Source organism: Gracilinanus agilis, chromosome 4 (genome assembly GCF_016433145.1).
Source record: "Gracilinanus agilis isolate LMUSP501 chromosome 4, AgileGrace, whole genome shotgun sequence".
Lineage (NCBI taxonomy): Eukaryota > Metazoa > Chordata > Mammalia > Didelphimorphia > Didelphidae > Gracilinanus > Gracilinanus agilis.
Window position 1 is genome coordinate 33653269 of NC_058133.1, and position 22305 is coordinate 33675573.

At 47.5% G+C, this 22305-nt stretch overlaps 2 protein-coding genes and 4 non-coding genes across 7 annotated transcripts in view; all 6 read right to left on the reverse strand.

Annotated features, from left to right (window-relative positions):
- Positions 1-2951: 2951 nt before the first annotated feature.
- On the reverse strand, positions 2952-3084 carry LOC123248250. The gene has a single exon (XR_006506318.1). It is a non-coding gene; the product is annotated as a small nucleolar RNA SNORA35 (small nucleolar RNA).
- A 132-nt stretch (positions 3085-3216) lies between these two features.
- On the reverse strand, positions 3217-5376 carry RPS8 (ribosomal protein S8). The gene is made up of 6 exons (XM_044671818.1): positions 5315-5376; positions 4962-5068; positions 4567-4666; positions 4142-4317; positions 3573-3702; positions 3217-3371 (listed from the first exon to the last, which is right to left on the reverse strand). The coding sequence occupies exons 1-6, from the start codon at positions 5316-5318 to the stop codon at positions 3262-3264; spliced, it is 627 nt and encodes a 208-aa protein (XP_044527753.1). The 5' UTR covers positions 5319-5376; the 3' UTR covers positions 3217-3261.
- Positions 3449-3520, reverse strand: LOC123248202. Its single transcript, XR_006506276.1, has one exon. It is a non-coding gene; the product is annotated as a small nucleolar RNA SNORD38 (small nucleolar RNA).
- On the reverse strand, positions 4016-4088 carry LOC123248203. The gene has a single exon (XR_006506277.1). It is a non-coding gene; the product is annotated as a small nucleolar RNA SNORD38 (small nucleolar RNA).
- LOC123248196 lies at positions 4451-4529 on the reverse strand. The gene has a single exon (XR_006506271.1). It is a non-coding gene; the product is annotated as a small nucleolar RNA SNORD55/SNORD39 (small nucleolar RNA).
- A 5046-nt stretch (positions 5377-10422) lies between the features above and the next one.
- The window catches only part of KIF2C (kinesin family member 2C), a 30091-nt gene continuing 18208 nt past the window's right edge, over positions 10423-22305 (reverse strand). For both annotated transcript variants that reach the window (XM_044673490.1, XM_044673489.1), the window contains 11 exons: positions 21789-21879; positions 21494-21557; positions 21227-21318; positions 20724-20866; positions 17605-17809; positions 17393-17503; positions 16747-16814; positions 16385-16496; positions 16159-16272; positions 10700-10823; positions 10423-10511 (listed from right to left, as the gene is read on the reverse strand). In XM_044673490.1, the coding sequence (XP_044529425.1) occupies positions 10429-10511; positions 10700-10823; positions 16159-16272; positions 16385-16496; positions 16747-16814; positions 17393-17503; positions 17605-17809; positions 20724-20866; positions 21227-21318; positions 21494-21557; positions 21789-21879 (1207 nt within the window). In that variant the 3' untranslated portion in view covers positions 10423-10428. The remainder of the gene's footprint in view (positions 10512-10699; positions 10824-16158; positions 16273-16384; positions 16497-16746; positions 16815-17392; positions 17504-17604; positions 17810-20723; positions 20867-21226; positions 21319-21493; positions 21558-21788; positions 21880-22305) is intronic.

Sequence of the window (22305 nt, forward strand, 5' to 3'; positions counted from 1 at the left end):
TCAAAACTCAGTGACTAAGGGACAGCTGGGTGGCACAGTGAATAGAGCACCAGGTCTGCAGTTGGGAGGAACTGGGTCCAAATCTGGCCTCAGACACTTCCTGTGACCTTGGGCAAGTTACTTAACCCCAGATTGCCTAGCTCTTGCTGCTAATCTTGTCTTAGAATTGATAATTCTAATTGAAGACAGAAGGCAAGGATTAAAATAGTGACCAGAAGGAAAAGGGATTCCTCCCTCCACCCCCAAAAAAAGAATTAGAAAATTTCAGGAGGGGAAATCTTAAGGAAAAGATAAGGAGCTTAAAATTGAACTAGTTGAACTGGAAATGTCTGAGGACATCCAGCCAAAGGTAGTGAACAACCTCGGTTTAGACTCATTGAATTTGGGAAACCTCAGCTGAGTGAGAACTATTGAACCCTTGAGAACTGATGCTTTCAGAATGGGTGGACTCCAGGGAGGACAGACTGCCCAAGTCAGTCACAGAGACAAGAGTGTCTGCCTTCAAGGAATTCAGCATGGAATAAGATTACTGTTATAATAATTAATGGAGGGAAGGTACCAGATTTAAGAGGGTTGAGGAAGGATTAAGATTTTAATAGATCAAGAAAGTCAGTTGGAGGATTGGTTAGTGAATAGGAAAGAGGCCAGTGTCACTGGATAGAAGAGTAGAATAAGTGTAAGATTGGACCAGGGTGAAGAAGGGATTTGAATACCCAACAGAGAATCTTATATTTGATCCTAGAGATAGGGAGCCACAGGAATTTATTGATTGGGGGTGGGTGTCTTTTGCTTCAGGAAATCACTTTGGCTGGCTAGATGGGAATGCTGAGATATTTGTGGATGGCAGTCACCAGCACAGTATTGTAATGGTCTAGGAATGGAGATGGGGCCTATCAGGGAAGTGACACACCAGAAAGGGGCTATTTGAGAGGTTGCATAGGTAGATTTCTGAGGCCTTGGCCACAGATCGGACATGAAGAGTGAGGTAGTAAGAAGTCAAGGATGACACCAATGTTGGCAGTTAGGTAGTACTATGTATTATTAGAGTAATGGGGTTGGACTCCCAGACAGGAAGAATGGAGTTCAAATATGGCCTGATCTGGGGCAAATTATTTAACCTGTTTGCCTGGTTTCAACTCTAAAAATGGGGTAATAGCATATACCCCACCCCTCAAGGTTCTTGTTCAAGAATCAAAATGAGCTACTTGTAAAAAAAGCTCAGCACAGCCTGGCACATTGCTCTTGGTGTCCTTCACTATTCTAGGTTAGTTCGGAATGGGGCAGGGTTTTGGGAGAAAAAGATGAGTTAACATGTCAAGAAGGCGACTGGCCAGCCAGATTCTGACAACTAAAGGGCAGTTGCTGACTGGAGGTCAGGAGAAGATAGGGCCAAGGATCAGAGATAAGAGTCCATGGGAGCCAAGATTATGAAGTGAATTAGAAAAGGGAGACACCAATGGGAGACCAGATGTGACTTGGCTTCAGATGCCACAAAGGAGAAAAGGTCTGATAGGTAAACCGGAAGTGACTCCAAACCAGGAGTATGAGGGAAAGTGATATAGGTAGCATGGAAGGATACTGAGGCAAAGAGGAAAGTTGAGAAAAGGTCACTACTGGATCTGGGAATTCTGAAGTCACCAGGAAGGCAGATTGTAAGGTTAAAGGATAGCCAGGAGAAAGTGGAGACTCAGGTTTAGTTACAAAGATAAAAAAAGCTGAGTTGGTGGGGCAGCTGGATAGCTCAGTGGAGTGAGAGTCAGGCCTAGAGACAGGAGGTTCTAGGTTCAAACCCGGCCTCTGCCACTTCCCAGCTGTGTGACCCTGGGCAAGTCACTTGACCCCCATTGCCCACCCTTACCAATCTTCCACCTATGAGACAATACACCGAAGTAGAAGGGTTTAAAAAAAAAGTAAAAAAAAAAAAAAAAAGCTGAGTTGGAGTTTGAGGATTTGGAAGACACAGGCATGCTCCTAATAGAAGGAACTAATAGATGAGAGATTGCAGGCAGGTGAGTGGGGATAACTAAGGATAATCTTTTGGCCATGGGATGGAACATGATCATTCTAATAATGGCAAGGAGTGGCAGAATAGAGGAAAGGGAGGCATCTGAAAAAATTCATAAAAGTGGAATCCATAGACCTAAGCAACAGAATGGATGGCAGGCATGTGAAGATGTGGTTGGAAAAGCCTAGGTGAGGGGAGAGGAGGGCCAGGAAGTTTGAGTTCAATTTTGGAGGAATGTTAGGAGCAGAGAAGATACAGTGGGGTTGCTATTTATAGCAGCCTTGCCAGAGGAAGGTTAGGTCTGAAGGACTGGTTGACCAGATGTTCGAAAAATGAACAAGGAGACCAATACAGGGGTAGGATTCTACCTATCCCAGGAGGGTAAAACTGAAGATACTTGATGCAGAAGGGAGCCACAGGTTGGATAGGCAGGCCAACCATAGGGACCCTCCTAGCTAGATTTAAGTTCAGGAGAAAGGGAGGCAGACAGAAGGAAACTTCAGTTTTCTGATGAGTTCATGTACTAGTATCATCTGAGTATTGAATAGGTGTGTGGGAGGGGGTCAGACTAGAGAACACCCAGGTACACTACACAGCTTTCCCAAAGCAGTCTGTGGCCACAATAGCAGACATGCTCACATCACACTGCCAACAGGACAGTTTGGCAGCTTTTAGCTTCCCAGTTAAGGCTGGGAAAATGGAGCAGTGAGGTATGAGTGGTTAGTAAAATGCCTAGAGCAATGCTAAGAGCAGCTTTAAGTATTATCTTCTTTCATCCCCAGAAGGCAGATTGGTTATCTGAGAAGTTTCATTTCCCATTAGGATAGAGGGTAGGTAGGGGACTCCTCAGTGTTCAGAGGCTGGGGTAGGGGTTCTTCATCCAGAGATGTAAAAGGTCCAAAAGGGTCAGCTATCAGTTTTTTGAAGTGCCAGCCCCACACTGGCCAGATGTACCTCCAGTCCAAAAGGGGCAGCCTACAAAGCAGGCCTGGCCCTTCTGTAAAGAGGGGAATTACTCTTGCACTGTGATGAGGCCCAGCTGGCCACAGGGAGGCCCAGTGGGTCACTTAACAATGCTGAGTACAAAAGATGCAGTGGGAAGGCTGTGTCTAGGTTCATGTTCTGGAATGAGCAGGTTTGGTTCTCAGTTCCCTCTTTCCCCACCACCCAACTTGCCTTACTCCCAAGCAATGAGCACAGGACACAGGACAAACAATCTGGGGATTTATTCCATTAGCGAATGTCCAAGTTAGAGCTTATTTACCCTTCCGGGCCTTGATCTTTCTTAAATAGAACTCGAGCTCTTTGCCTTCCAGTACATAGCCATCTGCCCGGCCACACTGGCCTGGCCTGGACGCGATGCAGGCTGTGGAAACAAGAGGTCAAGCTATCAGGTCAGGCCAGGAGACCCAGGCTCCCAGATCCCACTGATGACACAAGGAGTCTCTTCAGAAAAAGTTCTGTCGTCACTCTGCCTCAGTAGCAGAACTGGACAAGGTTCTCCTCACTAGGAGACTCGGGGGTCCTTGCTGCCCCCCCCCCCCCGGGATCTTTCCCCCTTGCTTACCCAGAAGCTTGCCCTGCTGGAACTGTTCTTCCAGAAGCGGGCTGATCTTAGCATTCTTCTTCCGTTCCTCATATTTCTTCTGAATCTTCTTTGATCGCTTTTTGTTTAAGATTTCTTCCTCCTCAGGAGTCTGGAGCAAACGGAGTAGATGGACTGATTAGCCGGGAGGCTGTCCCTCCCCCTGCTGGGGATCCTAAAACCAGAGATGGCCCAAGCTGTGAAGGACCTTCCAAGAATACACTTCATTTCCCTGCATGCCCACTCAAGGCTGTGGATAGCGAGGCACATGCTTAGTGAAGGCTCCTTTCAGTCTATCTATCTTGGTCCTTTTTCTGGTTTAAGGGATCCAGCTGCCTGCTCAGGGCTGCTGGCTACTTTTGGGAGTGTGCTAGCACTCTCAGGCCTTGCTTGAAACACCCAGCAAGCCCCCACCCCAGCCAGACCTTCTTCAGCATTCAAAGCTGTCATCTCTGATACATCAGTAGCAGAACTGGACAAGGTTCTCCTCATCAGAAGGCTGGCCTGCCCCCCCTTCCCCTGCCTCCCAGCCCCCCACAAGGGTCTCATACCAGTTTTGCTCCCTTCTTCCGGCCCAAGGGCAGGGCATAGTGGGACTCGTACCACTGGCGGTATGGCGTGCTATCCACAAGCACGATGCAGTTCTTCACCAAAGTCTTGGTCCGCACCAGCTCGTTGTTGGATGCATTGTAGACCACATCAATAATCCTAGTTTTCCGAGTGCAGCCTAAGTGAGGGGCAAAACCAATGAGACCCAGAGTGCAAGCTATAACAGCTCCCCCCACCACTCGGGCTTTTGCCCCTCCCCTCTGCTGGCCCACCCTAACCCCTCTATGGCCGGGGTAGAGGGGACGCCGGTGGGCGCTCAGCTCTCCAAGGTTTGCATCCCCACCATGTACTCGGTGTTTGCAGCAGTAACCAAGGTGTCATCAGCGCGCCCCGCCGGGTGCCCTCCCCGCGGGGCCCTCACACTCACATTCAGAGCCCCAGGAGAAGTTGCCCACGTCCAGCCTCAGCGCCCGGTACTTCTTGTTGCCTCCTCGGACTCGCACTGTGTGGATGCGTCGGGGGCCGATCTGGACAGGGGGAGACGGGGTCAGAGGGGGTGGGGGAGAAGGGCGGCTGATTCGGGGCGCCCCGGCCACGTGTCAGTGTAACTATGACTGAGTAGCCCTAGCATCGGTGGCCCTCGGACCAACACAGCCCGGCTCGGACCCCTAAGGCTTAGGCGATCATCACTCACGTGGCGGCGGGGAGGGGGACGAAGAGTGGCGGCTCCTGAGCCCTTGCGGGCTGCCGGGAATCCGGGCCCGGGGTGGGCGGGGGATGGGGTTGAGGAAAGGTCGGGGCTCCCGGGTCGCGCGGGCTCACCTTGGTATTGGCGGGCGGCCGACCCAGCTCATACTTGCGCTTTTTGTGGTAGGGCTTGCGCTTGCCCCCGGTCTTGCGGCGCTTGTGCCAGTTATCCCGGGAGATCCCTGCGGGCGGATGTGGAGGCGGCTCCGGTCAGGCTCAGGCCCTGCCCCGGCCCTGGCTCCGGCTCCGGCTCCGGCTCCCCGCTCCCCGCGCCCTCACATCCCGCCCCGGCCGGGCCCTTCCTTCTCCTCCACCCTATCCCATTCCCCCGCGTTCCCCAGTCCAGGCCCAGCACGCCCCAGCCCAAGGATGGGGGCGGATGGGGGTGGATGGCTGCGGATGGCGGCGGACGGGCCCAAGCTCCTCACCCATGGTCGGCGCGAGCAGCAAAGAGAAAGCGCGAAGGCTCACGGGCCGACTTGTAAAGGGGGGGTGGTGTTGTGGAGCACCGTCACTTCCGGGCGCCGCGCGGTGACGTCACTGGCGCGCCGGACCGAGCCGGTGTAGGGTCACGTGGGCCAAGTAAGAACTTCTTGGTCTTTGTGGAGTAGGATTTTCGATCCTCACCCCCCCAACCCCCCTATCCCTGTGCTTTTCGTGGCGTGCCGATAACTATAACATCCACCGTTTACATAGCGCCTGCTCTGTGCTAGGCGCTGAGCGCTTTACGACGACTATCGTGTCGTATGGCCCTCACAACCCTGGGAGCGAGGCGCCATTATTATCCTCATTTTACTGCTGAGGAAACTGCGGTACCCGCAGGTGAAGTGACTTGCTCAGGGTCACTCAGCTACTAAGTGTCCGAGACAGGATTGGAATCCCAGGCAGAGTGCTTGGCACATAGGAGCCTAATAAGAGCTTACTGACTTAAGGGTTCTGTATTACACTTGTATACTGTGTACTCTATGTGTCTGTATGTGTGTAGCTCCAGAATAAAACCTTACTGACTTAAGCATCAAGTAGTATGTGTGTCTCCACATACCCACATACACACTTGTAATAGAAGCTTATTGCCCGGGGCTCCCCCGCTTCTGTGCGGAGCGGGCACCGCGAGCGCTGGCAGTCAGGGCTTGGGGGGAGGGTCAGGACCGAGAAAGGCTTTGGCGCGGCGGGACCCGCATGGGAATCAGGAATGGTGACGGGTCAGGTTTAGGGGAAAAGGTGAGTTCTAGTTGGAATGGCCGCCGTTGTAGGGAAAAGGACTTGGATTAGTCCTTTTCAGTCATGTCTGACTCTGTGTCGCCACTTGGGGTTTCCTTGGCAAAGATATTGGAGCAGTTTGCCATTTCCTTCTCCAGATTGTTTTACAGATAAGGAAACTGAGGCTAACAGGATGAAGTGACTTGCCCAGGGTCACACAGCTAGTGCCTGAGCCCAGATGTAAACTCAGAGGAATCTGGAAGACTTCGGGCTCAGTGCTCTATCCACCGTGCCCCCCAACAGCCCCATGAAAAAGACTAGCTAACTCTTGAAGTTTGCTGCCCTGTGCCAAAGCAGAGTGGGTGGGCACAGCCTCACTCCAAGAACTGTGAGCCGCCCAGACTCCGTGTTGGTACCCTTTTCAAGAATCATTGGTCTGCCATTTTGTAATCCATGCTCTCTCCCTCCTTTCCACCCCTTCTCCTTCCCTAAGACAGCAGGTTCTTCTATAGGATAGGGGTCCTGCAGAAGTTATTATGCAATAATATATATTTCATGCTCATCATGTAGTGAATGGTACCTGCATAGATTACTTTGGGGGTGAGTTTGGGTCTTGTCCAAAGAACGAATGACTCACATAATCCATGACAAGGGAGGAACAAGCTTTATTGGGGGAGTAAGGCAGTGAATGGCCTGCCAATGAAAAGGGCTGGTGGTGGTCCTCGGCAGTGCTTCGTTATTAAGGAAGGGGTCATCTGTTTGGGCAGTTGTCATCCTGGGGCTCCAGTTAAGGTCCACTTTGGTGTGTGTGGCTTTACCCATGGTTCACTCTGTAAATGGATGTGTCATGGAAATTTATATCCCACCTCCCTGATTTAGACAATTTAGATAAATAGCCAAATTTCTCCAAGTCAAGGTAGAATTTAGAGTTAACTGGAAGAGGGCCAAATCTCCCATATAAACCCAGAATCTCACATGTTACATAGTTGGACCCCAACGAGAGACAAAGCCAGGGACCTGGCTTATATACTAGGACAGTAACAAAGTGAATATTTCCAAACAAGGTTGATGACATATCATAAGACACAGCATCATGTAGATCTTTTTTAGAAACTGTTATCCAACTACACGTCTGATCGGTTAGTTCATTTAGGAAAACTCATATTAGTCTTAAGTCAAATCACAAGACAATACCCTTATTTAGAGAATAGTGATGACCATTACCTTAAACTCATCTGAGCTGGGGAGAGGATGGTTCTTTCCAAATAGGGAAGGGTGTGTATACTTGCACCATATCGGGACATGAAACTCAGCTAGTCAGCATCTCATGATAGAAGGGAAGTATGACTTCGGGAGGGGTGGAAAGTCCCCTTAGAAGCAGTTTTATGCTTTAGTTAGAAATTCCTATAAAGATCATAAATTCTACTAATTGTAATTAAAAGATTAAAGTTGTATAAAAGATTATAATGAAATTATACTAATCACTTCACTTTAGAATCACAATATTGATTATCTTAAACCTATCACTGGCACTAAAATCCAATCAAGTATAAGGGGTAGGGGTCTCTCTTCCTGACAGATGCTAATGAAATGTTAAGTAACTTGGGGCAGCTTCAGGTCAATTTTTCCTCTTTTCTGGGCAGACTCTAAGGGAGCGAACATGGAAATTGAGCGTTGTTTGAACCTAGTCCTCTGTGATTGGGGAACTGAACTACCTGGGTTTGCTGTTAGGAGACCCCTACCAAGGACCTAGATCAGTGATGGTGAACCTTTTAGAGGCCTTAGAGACCATGTGCCCAAACTGAAACCCTCATGCCCTATGTGACCCCCCCCCCCATTACCCTAGACAAGAAGAGGGAGGAAATGCTCCCATGGGCTGGGCAGAAGGGTGGGTCACATGAGAAATGTCCTCAAGTACATATGTAGAGGGGGAGGGGAGCAGCCCCCTCTGGCCAAACGGACCTAGATTATGTCTAATTTGTAATTGTGAATCTAATCAACTCATATGTCTTATATGAAAGATGGCCCCAGTCTGATCAACTAGTTATTGTTTGTTCTTTTGATTGTGTACACAGCTACTTGGCAGGGTTTGTGGGATATTTCAGTGCACATGTACCTGTATAATACATGCACTGTACATGAATAAACACATGTTCATCATGTTGCAAGAGACACATATTGCTTCCACTAGAGAAAAGTTCATGGAGGAAGTAAAGTGAAGAACCTGTGGTCAGGTCAGCCTTCATCACTTCCTTCCTTCCAAGGCAATAGCCTTTTTCATGACAAGTCTCTTGGATTTGACTTGGATCCTTGCATTGCTGGGAGTAGCTAAGTCATTCACAGTTGATCATCATACTTTATGGCTGTTATGGTTCTGCTCACTTCACTTGGCATCAGTTCATAGGAGTCTTCCCAGGTCTTTTTTGGTGCTGATGGTTGCTTGTCGTTTCTTATGGCCCCAAAGTATTCCATTACCATCAGACTGAGATCATAATTGCTCCTCCCACTTTTTTTTACTTGGGCTGAATCAGTGTAAGTCCTGTTCCAGCCCTTTACCTTTCCTTTGTGTGTCTCCCTGCTTTAAACATTTATCTTGTAGACAGCATATTGTAGGATTCTGACCGGTCCTCTCAAGCACCCGCATTGCTGCGGCTGATGTGGGGAAGGAAGAGGAATCACAGTCCCCCCTTTCTCTACACCTCAGTCTCCTGTGAAATGCTTTATTTTTGTATTTGAAGTTACTGCAGAATGCTGCTGATTGGCCAGACATTATAAGCCAGCTACCAGCCCAAGCAGATTCCAGCATTTGCCGAGAGAATTCTTTCATTTAGTTTGACCCACATTCATCAGTCCCTCTCTGATATGTCTGCCTCTCCTAAGAGGCAGAGAATTCTTGGACTTGGCTGACTCCATCCAGCTTCACTAGAGCAGAAATCCTCCCTCCTTGCTGGGCATCTGCATCACTGAAGATGACGCTATTTCCCAAGATAGAAAATCGCCCTTTGAGCTGCCACATATGCTTGTATCACTGGCTTCCATGTGTGTGTCCCCCTCCCCCCCAATTCGTTCTTCATAAACCAGCCAGACTCACCTGCCTTGGCCATCACTCCTCCCCTCCCTTCTTAGGAGGCTCTTCTTTAGTATAACTGAGGACAGGGTCAGGACGCCCCCAAGCCCAGAGGGAGGCCTCCCATGTCTGTGCAAAGTCAAGCTTTCTAGAGCAAACTTGCTTCCTTCCAACTTCCCCTACGAACAAAATTCAGGCCAGACTCCACCCCCACCCCCACCCCCCCTGCTCTGTCCCTCTGCCTTCAAAGCACCATCCCAGTGATGGGTTTCTGTGGTCTAGACTCCCAAGTGAAGTCATTAGGGATTAAACTGTTCTGAGGAAAATCCCCCTCCATCCCATTCCAACTTGCCAGAGATAGCTGGCTTCCCTCCCCTGGGCCCAGGTCTCTCAAAAGAATCGCAAGTGTCTCTGGGGCATTGAGCAGAGGCCCAAGTGAGGTAGAGGCTAGGCTTGGCAATACCAGCTCCCCCAGGAACCATAGCTGATAAGCCACTTGGAGCAGCCCTGTTTGGGGCCAGAGTGGGGTCCATCTTCCCCCCTTCTACAGGCTGCTCTGGGCCACATAGCAAATAAGCTTCACTGGAAGGTGGGTGACTGCTCCCTCCACTGCTCCAACACACCCCTCATTCTGAGGGCCCATTTTAAGAGCAGGGAACTCCCAGTGTGCCCCCACGCCCCCATTTCCACATAATACAGAGGCAAATTATTACATTCTCTTCCTTTATTGGGAGACGCAATGTTTAAATAGACAACAGACAACAGGCAAAGACCCTTCCCCCTCGACAAAACCCAAGAGGGTTGTCAGAGTGAGGAGAAAGAGCTTCAGAATCTTTTTAAAAAAACCCTCCCCTGCCCTGCCCATTCCCAGGCAGACGCTGGGCAGGCCAACGGCAAGGCCCAGAACTGTCTGCTCTAGAAGGCAGCTCAGAGCCGTAGAAGCAGAAACGAAGGAAAGGCTGATCCTTCGTCGTCTCCTCCCAGCCCTGGGCCAGCTGCTGACAGTCCTCCAGTCACACAGGAGGACTGTACAATAGAAAACTACACAACACACATGGAAAAAGGTAGCTGGGAGCCACGGGGCCTGCCCGTCCAGGGCCAAAGGGGGCAGTGGGCCCTGGAGGCATCCCAGGCCCAGCTCCAGCGGCAGACATCCCAGCAGTGTGTCCTACCTCCCCAAACAAGGGCCAAACCTGGGCAACAACCTGGATGCCAGGGAGCACCCAGACACCTCTGAAGGAAGAGCTTAACCATCAAACATCTTTTATTGGCATGTTACTGAGGTCGTTTGTGGCTGCTTATCTGCTGGCTGGCCTGCTCTTCCAGCTGCATGGCCAGGCGCAGGGCCCGCAGGACATCTGTAAGAGAGGCCTCAGCTCAGCCCGACCCAGCCCTGTCCAGCTGCCCCTTTCCCATGGTGCCAATGTGCACCAAGGTGTGCTCCCCCAGGACCCACCCAGGCCTGGGCAAAGGAAGCTAAAGGGCAAGATACTGAAGGAGGGCAGAGAGACAGGAGCCTGGGAGGGGAGGATGGGAGGAATGGTACCTTGGAGGCTGTTGAAGTTCTTGATGCCCTCGGTAGCAGCATGCTGAGCTTTGCTTACAAAGGTCTCCAGGTCATAGTCTGGCTGCTCTGTGGTCTCTAGCAGTTCGATCCAGTTAGACCACTTCTGCAGAGACATAGGAAGAAGGGAACACAATGGACCTCACTCCATTCTCTGACCAACTAAGATTAGGTCAGTTTTGCCTGGTCAGAGTAGGGCCCTTGGCCTCAAGCCCACTGTCACACCCTATTCTGTGTTCTTGCCCGTCTTCCCACAGAATGCTTGAATTCTCCTAGAGGAAGGGGCCAGGTCTTACCTCTGCGGGGTCCTCCCTGCCACCACCCAGCAAGATCTCTACTGCACATAGCCTGCCTGTTGGGCCCTCTCTTTTTCTTCCTCCCAAAAAGGCAGGCCATCCATTGTGAAGTCCCCCCTCCTCTTGCTTGTGCCCTGGCTCCCATCCCAGGCATTCCTCTCTCCATTTTCTCTGAATCCTCTGGCTTGCCCAAGGTCACAAGTACTTCTCTCTCTCTCCTCTCAGTGCAGGATAAGAACCCATGAACTTACTAGGTAGCTCATCATCTTATCCTACACCCCAAGATGTGGGCAATGTTATCCCCTCTGACTCAGATTGGAGATTATAGACTTAGCCCCCCAGCAAAGACCAGGCAGTATTATTTCTTTGAACTTGTAGAATCTTCCAAATAGCTGATAGGCTGAGGATAGTTAGTCAATGTCTACTGGCATTCTACCCAGGAGCAAGACTGAAGTTGTGTTGCCTGCATCCAAACCAGGGTCTTTATTCAGGAAAGGTGGCAGGCTGAACCAATATAATAAAAATGATTTTACCATCTAACTTAATTTCAGTGCCATGTCAATCAAACTACCAAATAATTACTTTGTAGAGCAGAAAAAAAAGATGATAAAATTCATGTGGAAAAATAAAAGATCAAGAATATCAAAGGGAATCAATTAAAAAAATGGGAAGAAGGCCTGGAAGAACCAGATCTCAAACTATACTACTACAAAGCTGTAATCATCTAAACAATTTGGTACTGAGTAAAAAAGAGAGAAATTTATCAATATTCAATCACACAATATATAGAACTAAATGAACACAGTAAACTAGTGTTTAGTAAACCTAAAGATCTCAAGGATTGGTGAAGAACTCACAATTCCATGAAAACTGGAAAGCAGGCTAGCAGAAACTAGATATAGACCAACATCTCAAACCAGATATCAAACTAAGCTCTAAATGGGTACCTGATTTAGACTTAAAGGGTGACATCATAAACAAATTAGTAGAATAGAGAAGAAAGTACCTGTCAGATTTATGAAAGGGGAAGAGTTCACAACCAATTGAGGTTCTCAGGAGGCAAAATTGATAATTCTGATACGTCAAATTAAAAAGTTTATGCAAATGAAACCAATGTGGCTAAAATGAGAAAAGCAAGAACTGGGTGGGGGTGGACTTTTGCAGCAATTTTCTGACAAAGATCTCATTTCTAAGGTATATAGTTAAATAATAAGTCAAATTTATAGTAAGGGTCATTCTTCAACTGATAAATGGTTAAACAATATGAGCAGACAGTTTTCAAAGGAAGAAATCTGAGCTCTATTAAAAAAAGGCTAAATAAATGATATCAAACTTAAAATAGAAATGTATCCCTGTGTGATTTAGAAAACCACAAATTAATATTTATGTTACATTGTATTGGGGGGGTGTGAGCGTGTTAAACATTACATTTTTTGTGTACTTTTTTTAAAAAATATTTTTCCATGGTTTACATGGTTTATTTTCTTTCCCTTCTCCACTCCCAGAAGCAACAAATATCACTTGATACCTATTTTCCATATTATTCATTTTTGCAATAGAGCAATCTTTAAAAACCAAAACCCCAAATCATATACCCATATAAACAAGTGATAAATCATATTCATATGTTTTTCTTCTATGTTTCTCCTCCCACTGTTCTTTCTCTCAATGTGGATAGCATTCTTTCTCATAAGTCCCTCAGAATTGTCTTGGATCATTATATTGCTACTAGTAGTGCTATGATGGTTACACTTCCTACTGAGATACACAAAGGAACGATGAAATAACTTACAAAACACTATTTGCAGAAATAAAGACAGATTTAAATAACTGGAGAAATATTAAGTATTGATGGGTGAAGGTAGAGTGAATATATTTTTAAAAAAGACAGTATTCATGTAACTTACTTATTCAGTGTCATACCAATTAAACTACCAAAGGACTCCTTTATAGAGCTAGGAAAAAATAACAAAATTGATCTGGAGGGATAAACAGATCAAGAATCTCAAAGGAAATGACGAAAAAAAGTAGGAAAAGGAGCCTAAAAGTACCAGATTTCAAATTCAAGCAGAAGTTGAGATGATTTGGTACTAGTTAAATAGAGAAGACAATCAGTGGATCAGATCAGGTGCACAACACACACAAGAAGTAAACAGAGTAAAGTATTTGATAAATACAAAGTCTCCAGCTACTGAAGCAAGGAGTTACCTATTTGACAGAAAATGTCCAGTGTTCTGGCAGAAATGAACATTTCACACCTATATACCAAGATAAGTTTCAAATGGACACACAACCTAGATAGAAATGTCACACATCATAAATAAAGGAGAGAGGGCAGCTAGGTGGTTCAATGGATAGTGAGCTAAGAGATGGGAAGTACTGAAGTTCAAATCCGACTTTAGATACTTTCTAATTGTGTGATTCTGGGCAAGTCATTTACTCCCAACTATCTAGCCCTTACCTCTCCCCTCTCTTCTGTCTTGGAACCAGTACTCAGTATTGATTTTAAGACAAAAGGTAAGGGGTTTGGGGGAAAAAATAAACAAATTAGAGGAATAAAGAAGAAATCACCTTTCAGACCTATGGTTAGAGGAATAGTTCATGACCAAGCAAGAAATATTATATTAAATATATTATATATGATGTATAATATAACTATATTAAATATAAAGTATTATAGGAGAAAATTTTTTAATTATTTCAATTACATAAAACTAAAAAGGTTTTGCACAAACAAATCCAATTCAGCTTAGACTAGAAGGAATGTAGCTAGGAATATAATCTTTTCATCAAATTTCTCTGATAAAAGTCTCATTTCCAAGATCTATCTACTATCTATCCATCGACCTATCTATCAAATATATGTCTTACATTATATATATGGAATTGATTCAAATGTATTAAAAAAAAGGTCATTTTTCAGTTGATTATGGTTGAAGGATATGAAGGCAGTTTTCAAGGTATGAAATCCAAGCTATCTATATTCATATGAAAAAATTCTCCAAATCACAAATAATTAAATAAATGAAAATTAAAGTAACTTAAGGTTCTACACCTCACATCACATCCACCATATTGGTAAGGTTAATAAAAAAGGAAAATGACACCTTTTTGGAGGGGATTTGGAAAATCCAGCACATTGCTGCACTGTTTTATTTTATATTTATATATAACAATTATATGTATATATATATATAAAACAATTATAATTGTTGTACATTGATTGGTTCCAAGCATTCTGCCCAAAAGTTGATAATCTGGGCACATTATCATTGGATTCAGTGATGTCACTAGGAGGCCTATCTCTATCTCCAAGAGATCAAAGAAATATAGGAAAAAAGTCTTATGTATGCAAAAATATTTATGGTAGCTATTTTTGTAGTGTTTATGGTTTTTTTTTGGGGGGGGGCACGTAAATGTTAATCAGCTGGGGAAGGACCAAACAGATTATAGTATATATGAGTGTTGGAAAACTATTGTGCTGTAAGAAATAATGAGGGGGGGGTGGATTCAGAGAAACTTGGAAGACTTGTATGAACACTGATGCAGAGGGAAGGGAGAAGAACCAGGCAAATAATTTATACTAGAACAATAACACTGGAAAAACAAACTTTGAAAGCCTTACAACTCAGATCAACCCAATGACCATCTGTGATTCTAGAGGCCTTATGATGAAGAAGGCTACCCCCACTCACCTTAAGATGGAGAGGTGAGATTCAAATATGCACAAGACATACATTTTTGGGACACAGTATGAGAATTGGTTTTGATGGAATATGTATATGTTACAACGATTTTGGTGTGTTTTTTTTTTAAGTGGGGAGAGAGGATTGGGAGGAAGAAAAAATAAATGATTGATAAAAAAAAGTTAACAACTCTGAACTGGACGAAACCACACAGCACTTTATAGCCAGTCTATTTGCTAGAACAGCACTGTCTGCCAGCAGATACAGGCCACATTTCTCACTCATGGTCCATGTCTCTGCTCCTTCTCAACAACATGCATTTATCAGAGATGATTTATGCTCCTTTGGAAAGTGTCTAATCCCAAAAGCCAGATCAACTCCATCAGAACCACGTAACCACATCGCCAGGGAGACTAGACTAGCTCAAGGGACACTAGAGAGACAGACTTAACTTCCCACCCTGCTTATTTTCCTGGACAAGATAGGAAGACATGGCTTAGAGGACAATATAGTCAGGCAGTTTGGAAAGCGGCCCAAATTTCCCTGGCCCCATGTGGCTGAGGTTTCTTATCAATGACTTGAGACACAGAAACATTCACATCCAACTGCAGAGAACCCAAAACTTGGAAGAAAAGAGAACACACTGGATGATCAGGTCTGGGCAAGCTAACCCACAGGGCCAAATACACTAAGGTTAAATTCTACTGGGATAAAAACCTAAAGGTCTAAGACTCGAGTTTGAAACTATAAACATTATAAATACAGGATTGTCCTTGGCATAGTCAGACATCAGGGTTTTCCTGTGATTGGATGAACCCTAAAGCTCACAAGGAGCCAACACTCACAATGTTGCATGAAGAAAGGCAGTATCCAAAATATGAGAGAGGACAGTCCTAGCTGTATCCAGTGCCATTTAGAGAAGGACACTGAGGTGCTATCAAAAGTAATCATCAAACAATGCCATAAAGGACTGGCTGAAGATTTGGGGAGGAGGGTGGGTCCCAGTTTGCTTCCTCATCTTCCTCTCGATTGTGGACTCTAAACCGCATGGGGGTGGGCAATGAGAGGTTCCTCCTCAGAGAATTTTTTGGAGGTGGGTAAGAAGGTGGAGTTGCTGGTGGAGACAGATGTTGGGGAAAATGTCCCTATCAACTGTGCTGCCCTTAAGGAGAATGGGCTGCTGAATCAGCCAGTTCCTTTGAGGAGATTTTGAAGCCAGGCAGCTAGTTCGGGGAGCCTTCTCAGGGATTGTCCAGGCTAGGGCAGAGGCCTCTGGAGACCAATGCTTTCTTGTTTTGTGGCTGTGACTAGATTTCCTCAGCTCTGGGCTGGGCTGCTCATCTCTAAGATGTGTCCAGCTGCCTTCTCTTGGAGCTGCGGTCTAAATGTGTGAAAGTACTTCCTATGCCCATGGCTCATTTCCTATTACTGGATTGACCTTGCCAAGCCTCCTTCGTACCTGAACAATCTCCTTGAGCTCCTCTATGGCCTTCTCTTCGAGCTCCCCAATCTGAGTCATGGCCTCCTGGAAGCTGGACATCTGGGATGAGAGTTCTTCTTCGTCCTTGGACAGCTGGCCATGCCAAGGAAGGAGAGGCCCACACTAAGATCCAGGCCCTGGCCAGCCCCATCCTCTCTCCCACTTCTGTTACTCTGAACCCCACCGTCTGTCTGGTTTTGCTTACACCATGAGGGTGGAGGGCATTGTCTGAGCTGGGCTCCAGCTCTTCCCCCTCCGTCTCCATCTGGGTCTGCAATTCTCCATTCCCACTGCTGTTAGGGCTCAGTTCCTTGACCCTGGGTTGGGGAGGGAGGAAGAGAAGAAAGAGAATCAGGCCTAACCCTTCTCCTGGATTAGCCTCTTGGAGGAGATGCTAAGGGGAGGGACGAGTGTTGGGAGAAGTGGGCCAAGCCTAGCACCCCCACCCCAGCAGAGCAGCATGAGAAAAGTCTTGCCCCACATACCCACCCTCTTGCTTGCCCACTGTCTCCTGAGAGCCCAAGGCTCTATTTTATTAGGAGAAGCCTTTGCCCACTGCCCTTGTACCTGTCTGCATATCTTAAGGTGTTCAGAGTATATTCACAGGAGCTCATCCCTGGGGAGATCATGGCAATCTGGAAAAGAAGACATGACCCAGGTTACCGAGTAGCCTGGGCTCTCTTGGTAGAGTCGGGGCATAAAGAGGGGCCTTCCCAAGTTCAGGAGTTGCCTATCCACTTCCATCTCCCTACACTCCCATTTGGTTGCTTTTGTTTTCTTTCTCATGGCTTTTGCAGGATAAGCCTATATTCCTTTGTACCCATACCTCCTTTGTCTCCCGAGGAACTCTTGGCATAATAAGGACTCTCTTTTTTTTCTAGGACTCCTGGTAGATGAGAAAAAATCCCAGGACCCAGAAAGTCTGCCTCCAAGCAGGTGGCTGAAGAGGGCCTGAGGACTATTGTGGCATTGGTTGGGCTGGGGTGGCCAGTAGCAAGCAGGCAAGGCGGCTGCTTAGGTGCAGAAGGTTCTAGGTGGGAAATCTGGGCAGCAGGCCATGCCCAGGGATGGAGTTTAGCCTCAACCCTCTCTTGTTCCTTAAAGCAGGAATCTGTCCCAAGTTGTGGGCAAGGGGACTAGGGAACCCCTCTGTTGGTGGATGCCCATGGGCCAGGTGCTTCTGGAAGCCCTTGGGTGCACACCTGGGCCTTACCATGCAGGTTCGGGAGTTTTCCCCAATGAAGGAGTCCCTGAGCACCTGTGTCAGCTTACTCTCCCGGAATGGGGTGTGCGACTTATTCTGTCCCAGAGCCCGAATACACTCCTGCAATGAGTAGAGAGGGAGAAGCTAAGGTCCTGGGACCCAGACTCTGACCCCTCTGAAAGTTGTCAAGACCCAGCGTGCCCTACTACTCTGGCCTCTACCTTCAAGGCCAGCAGGCTCTTATTGATCTCAGCCCCTTCCATGCGTGTCTGCCGGTCAGCACTGGATGTGTCAGCCCCTCTCTCATTCCCGGCCAGATCCACCAAGGAGAACTTGCCATGCAGCTTCCCCTTGGCTCGGAGCAGGATCTGGAAGCAGGCATGGGATCGGGAAGAGCTGGCATTGGCGAAAGTCTGCCCTGAGGTCCTAGGGCACAGGGAGGAGTAAATCAGAGGGCGCCCAGACCTAAACCTCCCTACCAAGGGATCCTCAGAAAGGGGACCAGGATATATAGAGACAGAGATGAGAGAGATGACCAACACTGGCACCAATGTCCAAAGAGCTTGTCGCCTGCCTGCATGACATCCCTAGCTGTCAGTTCCTGCCTGATGGGAGCTAGTGTGCAGGGACAAACCAGCTCTCACTTCACATAGCTGTTCAGTGAGTCAGGGCATCTTGACCCTTGGTGAATCAGTTCAGCTCTACACTGATTACCTCTCTTGAATCTCCAGGCCCCTATTATACTGCCCATTCCACCTTGTTAAGCCTCAGCCTTGGATCACTCCCACCTTTAATCACCTTCACTTCTACACATGTGCTGCTGAAGGAAAAAATTACACACCATTATGAAACTTATGTTACACAACCTTGACTGTGCCATCCCTGCCACTTGGCAATCCTTCTATTCTTCCCTTATCAATTCACTCTCCACAATGGCAGCCCTTTGCAGCCCTTCTCATATCTCTTGTGGTCTCCCTTCCTCCAATACTCTTATAGTTGGAAATCTTGCCTCATATATTTTTTTTTTTAAACCCTTGTACTTCGGTGTATTGTCTTATAGATGGAAGATTGGTAAGGGTGGGCAAAGGGGTCAAGTGACTTGCCCAGGGTCACACAGCTGGGAAGTGGCTGAGGCCGGGTTTGAACCTAGGACCTCCTGTCTCTAGGCCTGACTCTCAATCCACTGAGCTACCCAGCTGCCCCCTTGCCTCATATTTTAATGGAAGAATTGAGACCATTTGCCATGAGCTTCCTCTTCTCCTACCACCTGATGCCTTCTGCCCTTCTCTTCTCCTTCACTTCCATCTCACATGATGAAGTAACAACCTTACTCCTTTTATCAAGGCCAACCCCTCTTTTTGTTCAAGTGATCCCATTCCATCCCTTCTCTTCCACATGGTCCCCTCGGTCATCCTCTCATTTATTGTCAATCTCTCCCTCTCTACCAGATTATCTCCTACTGCCTATAAATATGCCCATATGCCCAGGACTCTGAAAAAACCTTCCCTTGTTCCTTCCAACTGTGCTATCATCTTCTAATTCTTCTGTCTTTTGCAGTTAAAGTCTTGGAAAAGGCCATCTATAACAGACTCCTCTACTTTCTCTTCTCTCACTCTTAACCCCTTTACAATTCAGCATTCAACCTTATCATTCCACCAAAACTGCCCTTTCCCAAGTTACCAGTCATCTCTCAGCTACCAAATCCAGTGAGGTCTTTTCTCCATCCTCCTACTCTTTGACTTCCCTGCAGACTGACACTTTGGGCCATTCTCTCCTTTTCGAACCTTTCTCTTCTCTCTAGGTTTTTGTTTTGTTTTTAAACCTTACGTCTTGGAATCGATACTGTGTATTGGCTCCAAGGCATTAGAGTGATAAGGGTAGGCAATGGGGGTCAAGTGACTTGCCCAGGGTCACACAGCTGGAAAGTGTCTGAGGTCAGATTTAAACCCAGGACTTCCCCGTCTCTAGGCCTGGTTTCTCAATCCACTGAGCTACCGAGCTGCCCCTGTTCTCTCTAGGTTATTGAGACCATCACTCTCTCCTGGTTCTCCTCCTCCAGATCACCCCTCCTCAGGCTTCTGTCCTAGGCCTTCTTTTCCCTCTATACTACCTTCATTTGATGATCTCATCAGTTCCCCTGGATTTAATTATCATCTCTCTGCTGACTCCACTCTTACATCTCCAGCTGCCTTGCAGACATTTCAAACTCAACTTGTCCAAATCGGAAACTCATCTTTCCCCCTAAATGATCCCTGTGGAACATACCATCCTCCTCCTCCTCTCTTCTCAGTCCTCCTAAGCTGGTGACCTAGGTATTGTCCTGACTCTTCACTCTTCCTGACTCCCTCTGAATCCAATCTACTCACATTTGTAGGGCTGGTTCTTGCAGGGCCCTACCCACTCCTCCCATCTGGATTGTTGCACTGGCCTGGTGGGGTAGGGAGTGTTCTCCCTGCCCCAAGCCTCTCCCTCTTCCAGACCATCCTCCACCATTCAGCCACTAAAGTGATTTTTCCTAAAGCTCAGGTCCAGTGATATCACCTCCTAACTAAAAACTTCAGTGACTCCCTATCACCTCCAGGAGTAAATATACAACTTTCTGTTCAGTGTTCAAAAGCCCTTCCTAATCCATTTCCTACTCCTCTCCATTACCTTTCCAGTCTCCTTACATCTTACTCCCCCCCCCCCCCCCCCCCCTGTGTACTTTTAGACCTAGTGATCCTGGCCTCCTGCCTGTTCTTCACATAGACCCTCCAATCTTCCAACTCAGCATTTTCTCTAATCTTCCAACTCAGCATTTTCTCTGGCTGTTCCCATGCCTGGAATGCTCTCAACTCATCTACCTCTTGGCTTCCTTGAAGTTCCAGCTAAAATCTCCCCTTCCACAAGCCTCTTCCTATCTGTCTTATTTCTACAGCCTTTTCTCTGTTAAGTACTTCCTTTTTATCCTGTCTATAGATTGCTTTGTATAGATTTGTATACATATTGTCTCTTCCCTTAGATTTTACGCTCCTTGAGGGCAGGAGATGTCTTTTGTCTTTGTCTGGTGTTCAAGCACAGTGCCTGGTACTAATAAATGCTTACTGACCAGACTGCTAGACAAGTCCATCACAGAGCTGCCAGCCACTTCCCTCCTCTCCCCAGGATCCTGGGAAATTCTTCCCACCCCCCAGTGCTTGACTACAGTGTCAAAGGGAGTGGCAGTGGACAACAGGATGCAGTGACAAAGGGAGACCTGAATTCCCTTAGTCCTGCAGGGAGCCCCAGGGCAAGTCATCACTCCTCCCCTGGCCCTCCCAGCTCTCCTTTGGCCACCTGACCCAGAGGCCTTCTCCTTCACCTGCAGGCACTGCCTGTTTCAATCATCCTGATGACATCATCTGCTGAGTTCACCAGGTGCTCCTGTAGTCCCACCACCTGTACTTGCTGCTTGCCGTCCTCTAGTACCCGGAGCTTGGCCTTCTTGTTCAGAAGGTCAAAGAGCTACAGTGGGGAAGGCAAAGGAGAAAAGCTGGCAGAGGCAGCCCATGGGCAACACCAGATCCTCCTCCTCCTACCCCCTTGTCCCAGAGGGTGTTTTTGGCCTCTAGGGAAGGAAGCTGGGACAGAAACAAGAATAGCCAGAAAGAAAACCCCCACTAGGAAAAGCTAGGTGCCAGGTCAGTGAAGAGGATATCTGCCAAGTAAATGGCTCTCTGGGGCACTGAGGCAGCTGAGAGATTGAGCTGGTCTTTCAGGGGCTGCTTGATTAGGTGACTTCAGTTCAACATCAACAGGGAGGGCTAGAGGAACTGAGCAAAGTAGGGTCCTCTGACCTGCCTCCTCTCCTTCCCATCTACTAACCTTCCCATTGTAGATCTCAAAGAAGGTCACATAGACTTCCAGGCCGAGGTTTTTGTATCGGGGCTGATTCTTCAGCAAGAAGACATCTCGTGCTAGAGAGAAGAGAGGGAAGCAGGGAGGAGGGATGTCTTGGGCAGCCTCACACATGTCTGCTAGACTAGGAGGAGCAGGGATGCCCTGGGCTAGGAGGGAGCTCGCTCAGCTTGGCTCTGCCCCTTCAAGCTATGACTTGAGGACAAGAGGAGGTAAGACTTCTTTAGGACTTACAGGCAAATGCATAGATGCCCTTGGATGCATTCTGGTTTTTTCCAGAGAAGTCTCCGCCCATCGTCTGCAAAGGAGAAGTAGCAGCCCCATCAGCTGGGGGCCCATACCAGGACCCAGCACTAATGATGGCTTCAACAAGAAACCTAGTGATGCCCCCCACCCCACCTCCCCACTTCTCATACTTCTCCCTGTGAAGACTCAAGTACTAGATGGAAGCATGCTGAGAAAACTCCCAGGCTGGGCTCTGTCTGCAGGTCACTTTCTGGCAGGGGCTCAACCCCTTGGTAAGACTCACATGGGTTTTGCCACTGCCCGTCTGTCCATATGCGAAGCAGGTTGCTTTTCCTCCTTCAAAGATTGTCTGTACCAAGGGTCTGGCTGTAAACCTACAGAGAAAGAAGGCTGGGAGCTGGAGGAGGGTTGTGGCTAGCTCTGACAAAACACATCTTAACTCTCTCCTTAGGACTATGCAGTTGCTAAGATGGCAGAGGTGGCAAAGTTGCCAATGATCCCTAATCTCCAGTGTCCCCTCCAAGCTGACTTCAGAGTGGTCCACAACAGAGGGCTGGCCAGCTTACTAGAAGCCCAACAAAAAAATATTGGCATCTGCTGCCAAGAGCCAGGGCTTCTGCCTCCTTGAGTGGCACAGGAGTGTGCCAGGTGGACATAGCTGCACCAGACCACCTTAGGCTTAAAGCCAAACACTGGCCACTTCTTTCCTTGCAGCCAAACCCACGAGCAGAACCTGAAATCCAACAGTTTGTGTGGGACAGGGATAGAAACCAGTCATCTAACCAAAAAAGTGTCTAGGT

Bases quoted from the DNA above. Each gene is read 5' to 3' on its own strand.
- RPS8 (XM_044671818.1), bottom strand. The intron at 4,318-4,566 runs GTGAGTGTGAGG...CCCCTCACTTAG, and splicing joins CTTCTCCTGGGGCTCTGAAT to GCTGCACTCGGAAAACTAGG. The intron at 3,703-4,141 runs GTATGAGACCCT...CGTTTGCTCCAG, and splicing joins GGAAGAAGGGAGCAAAACTG to ACTCCTGAGGAGGAAGAAAT.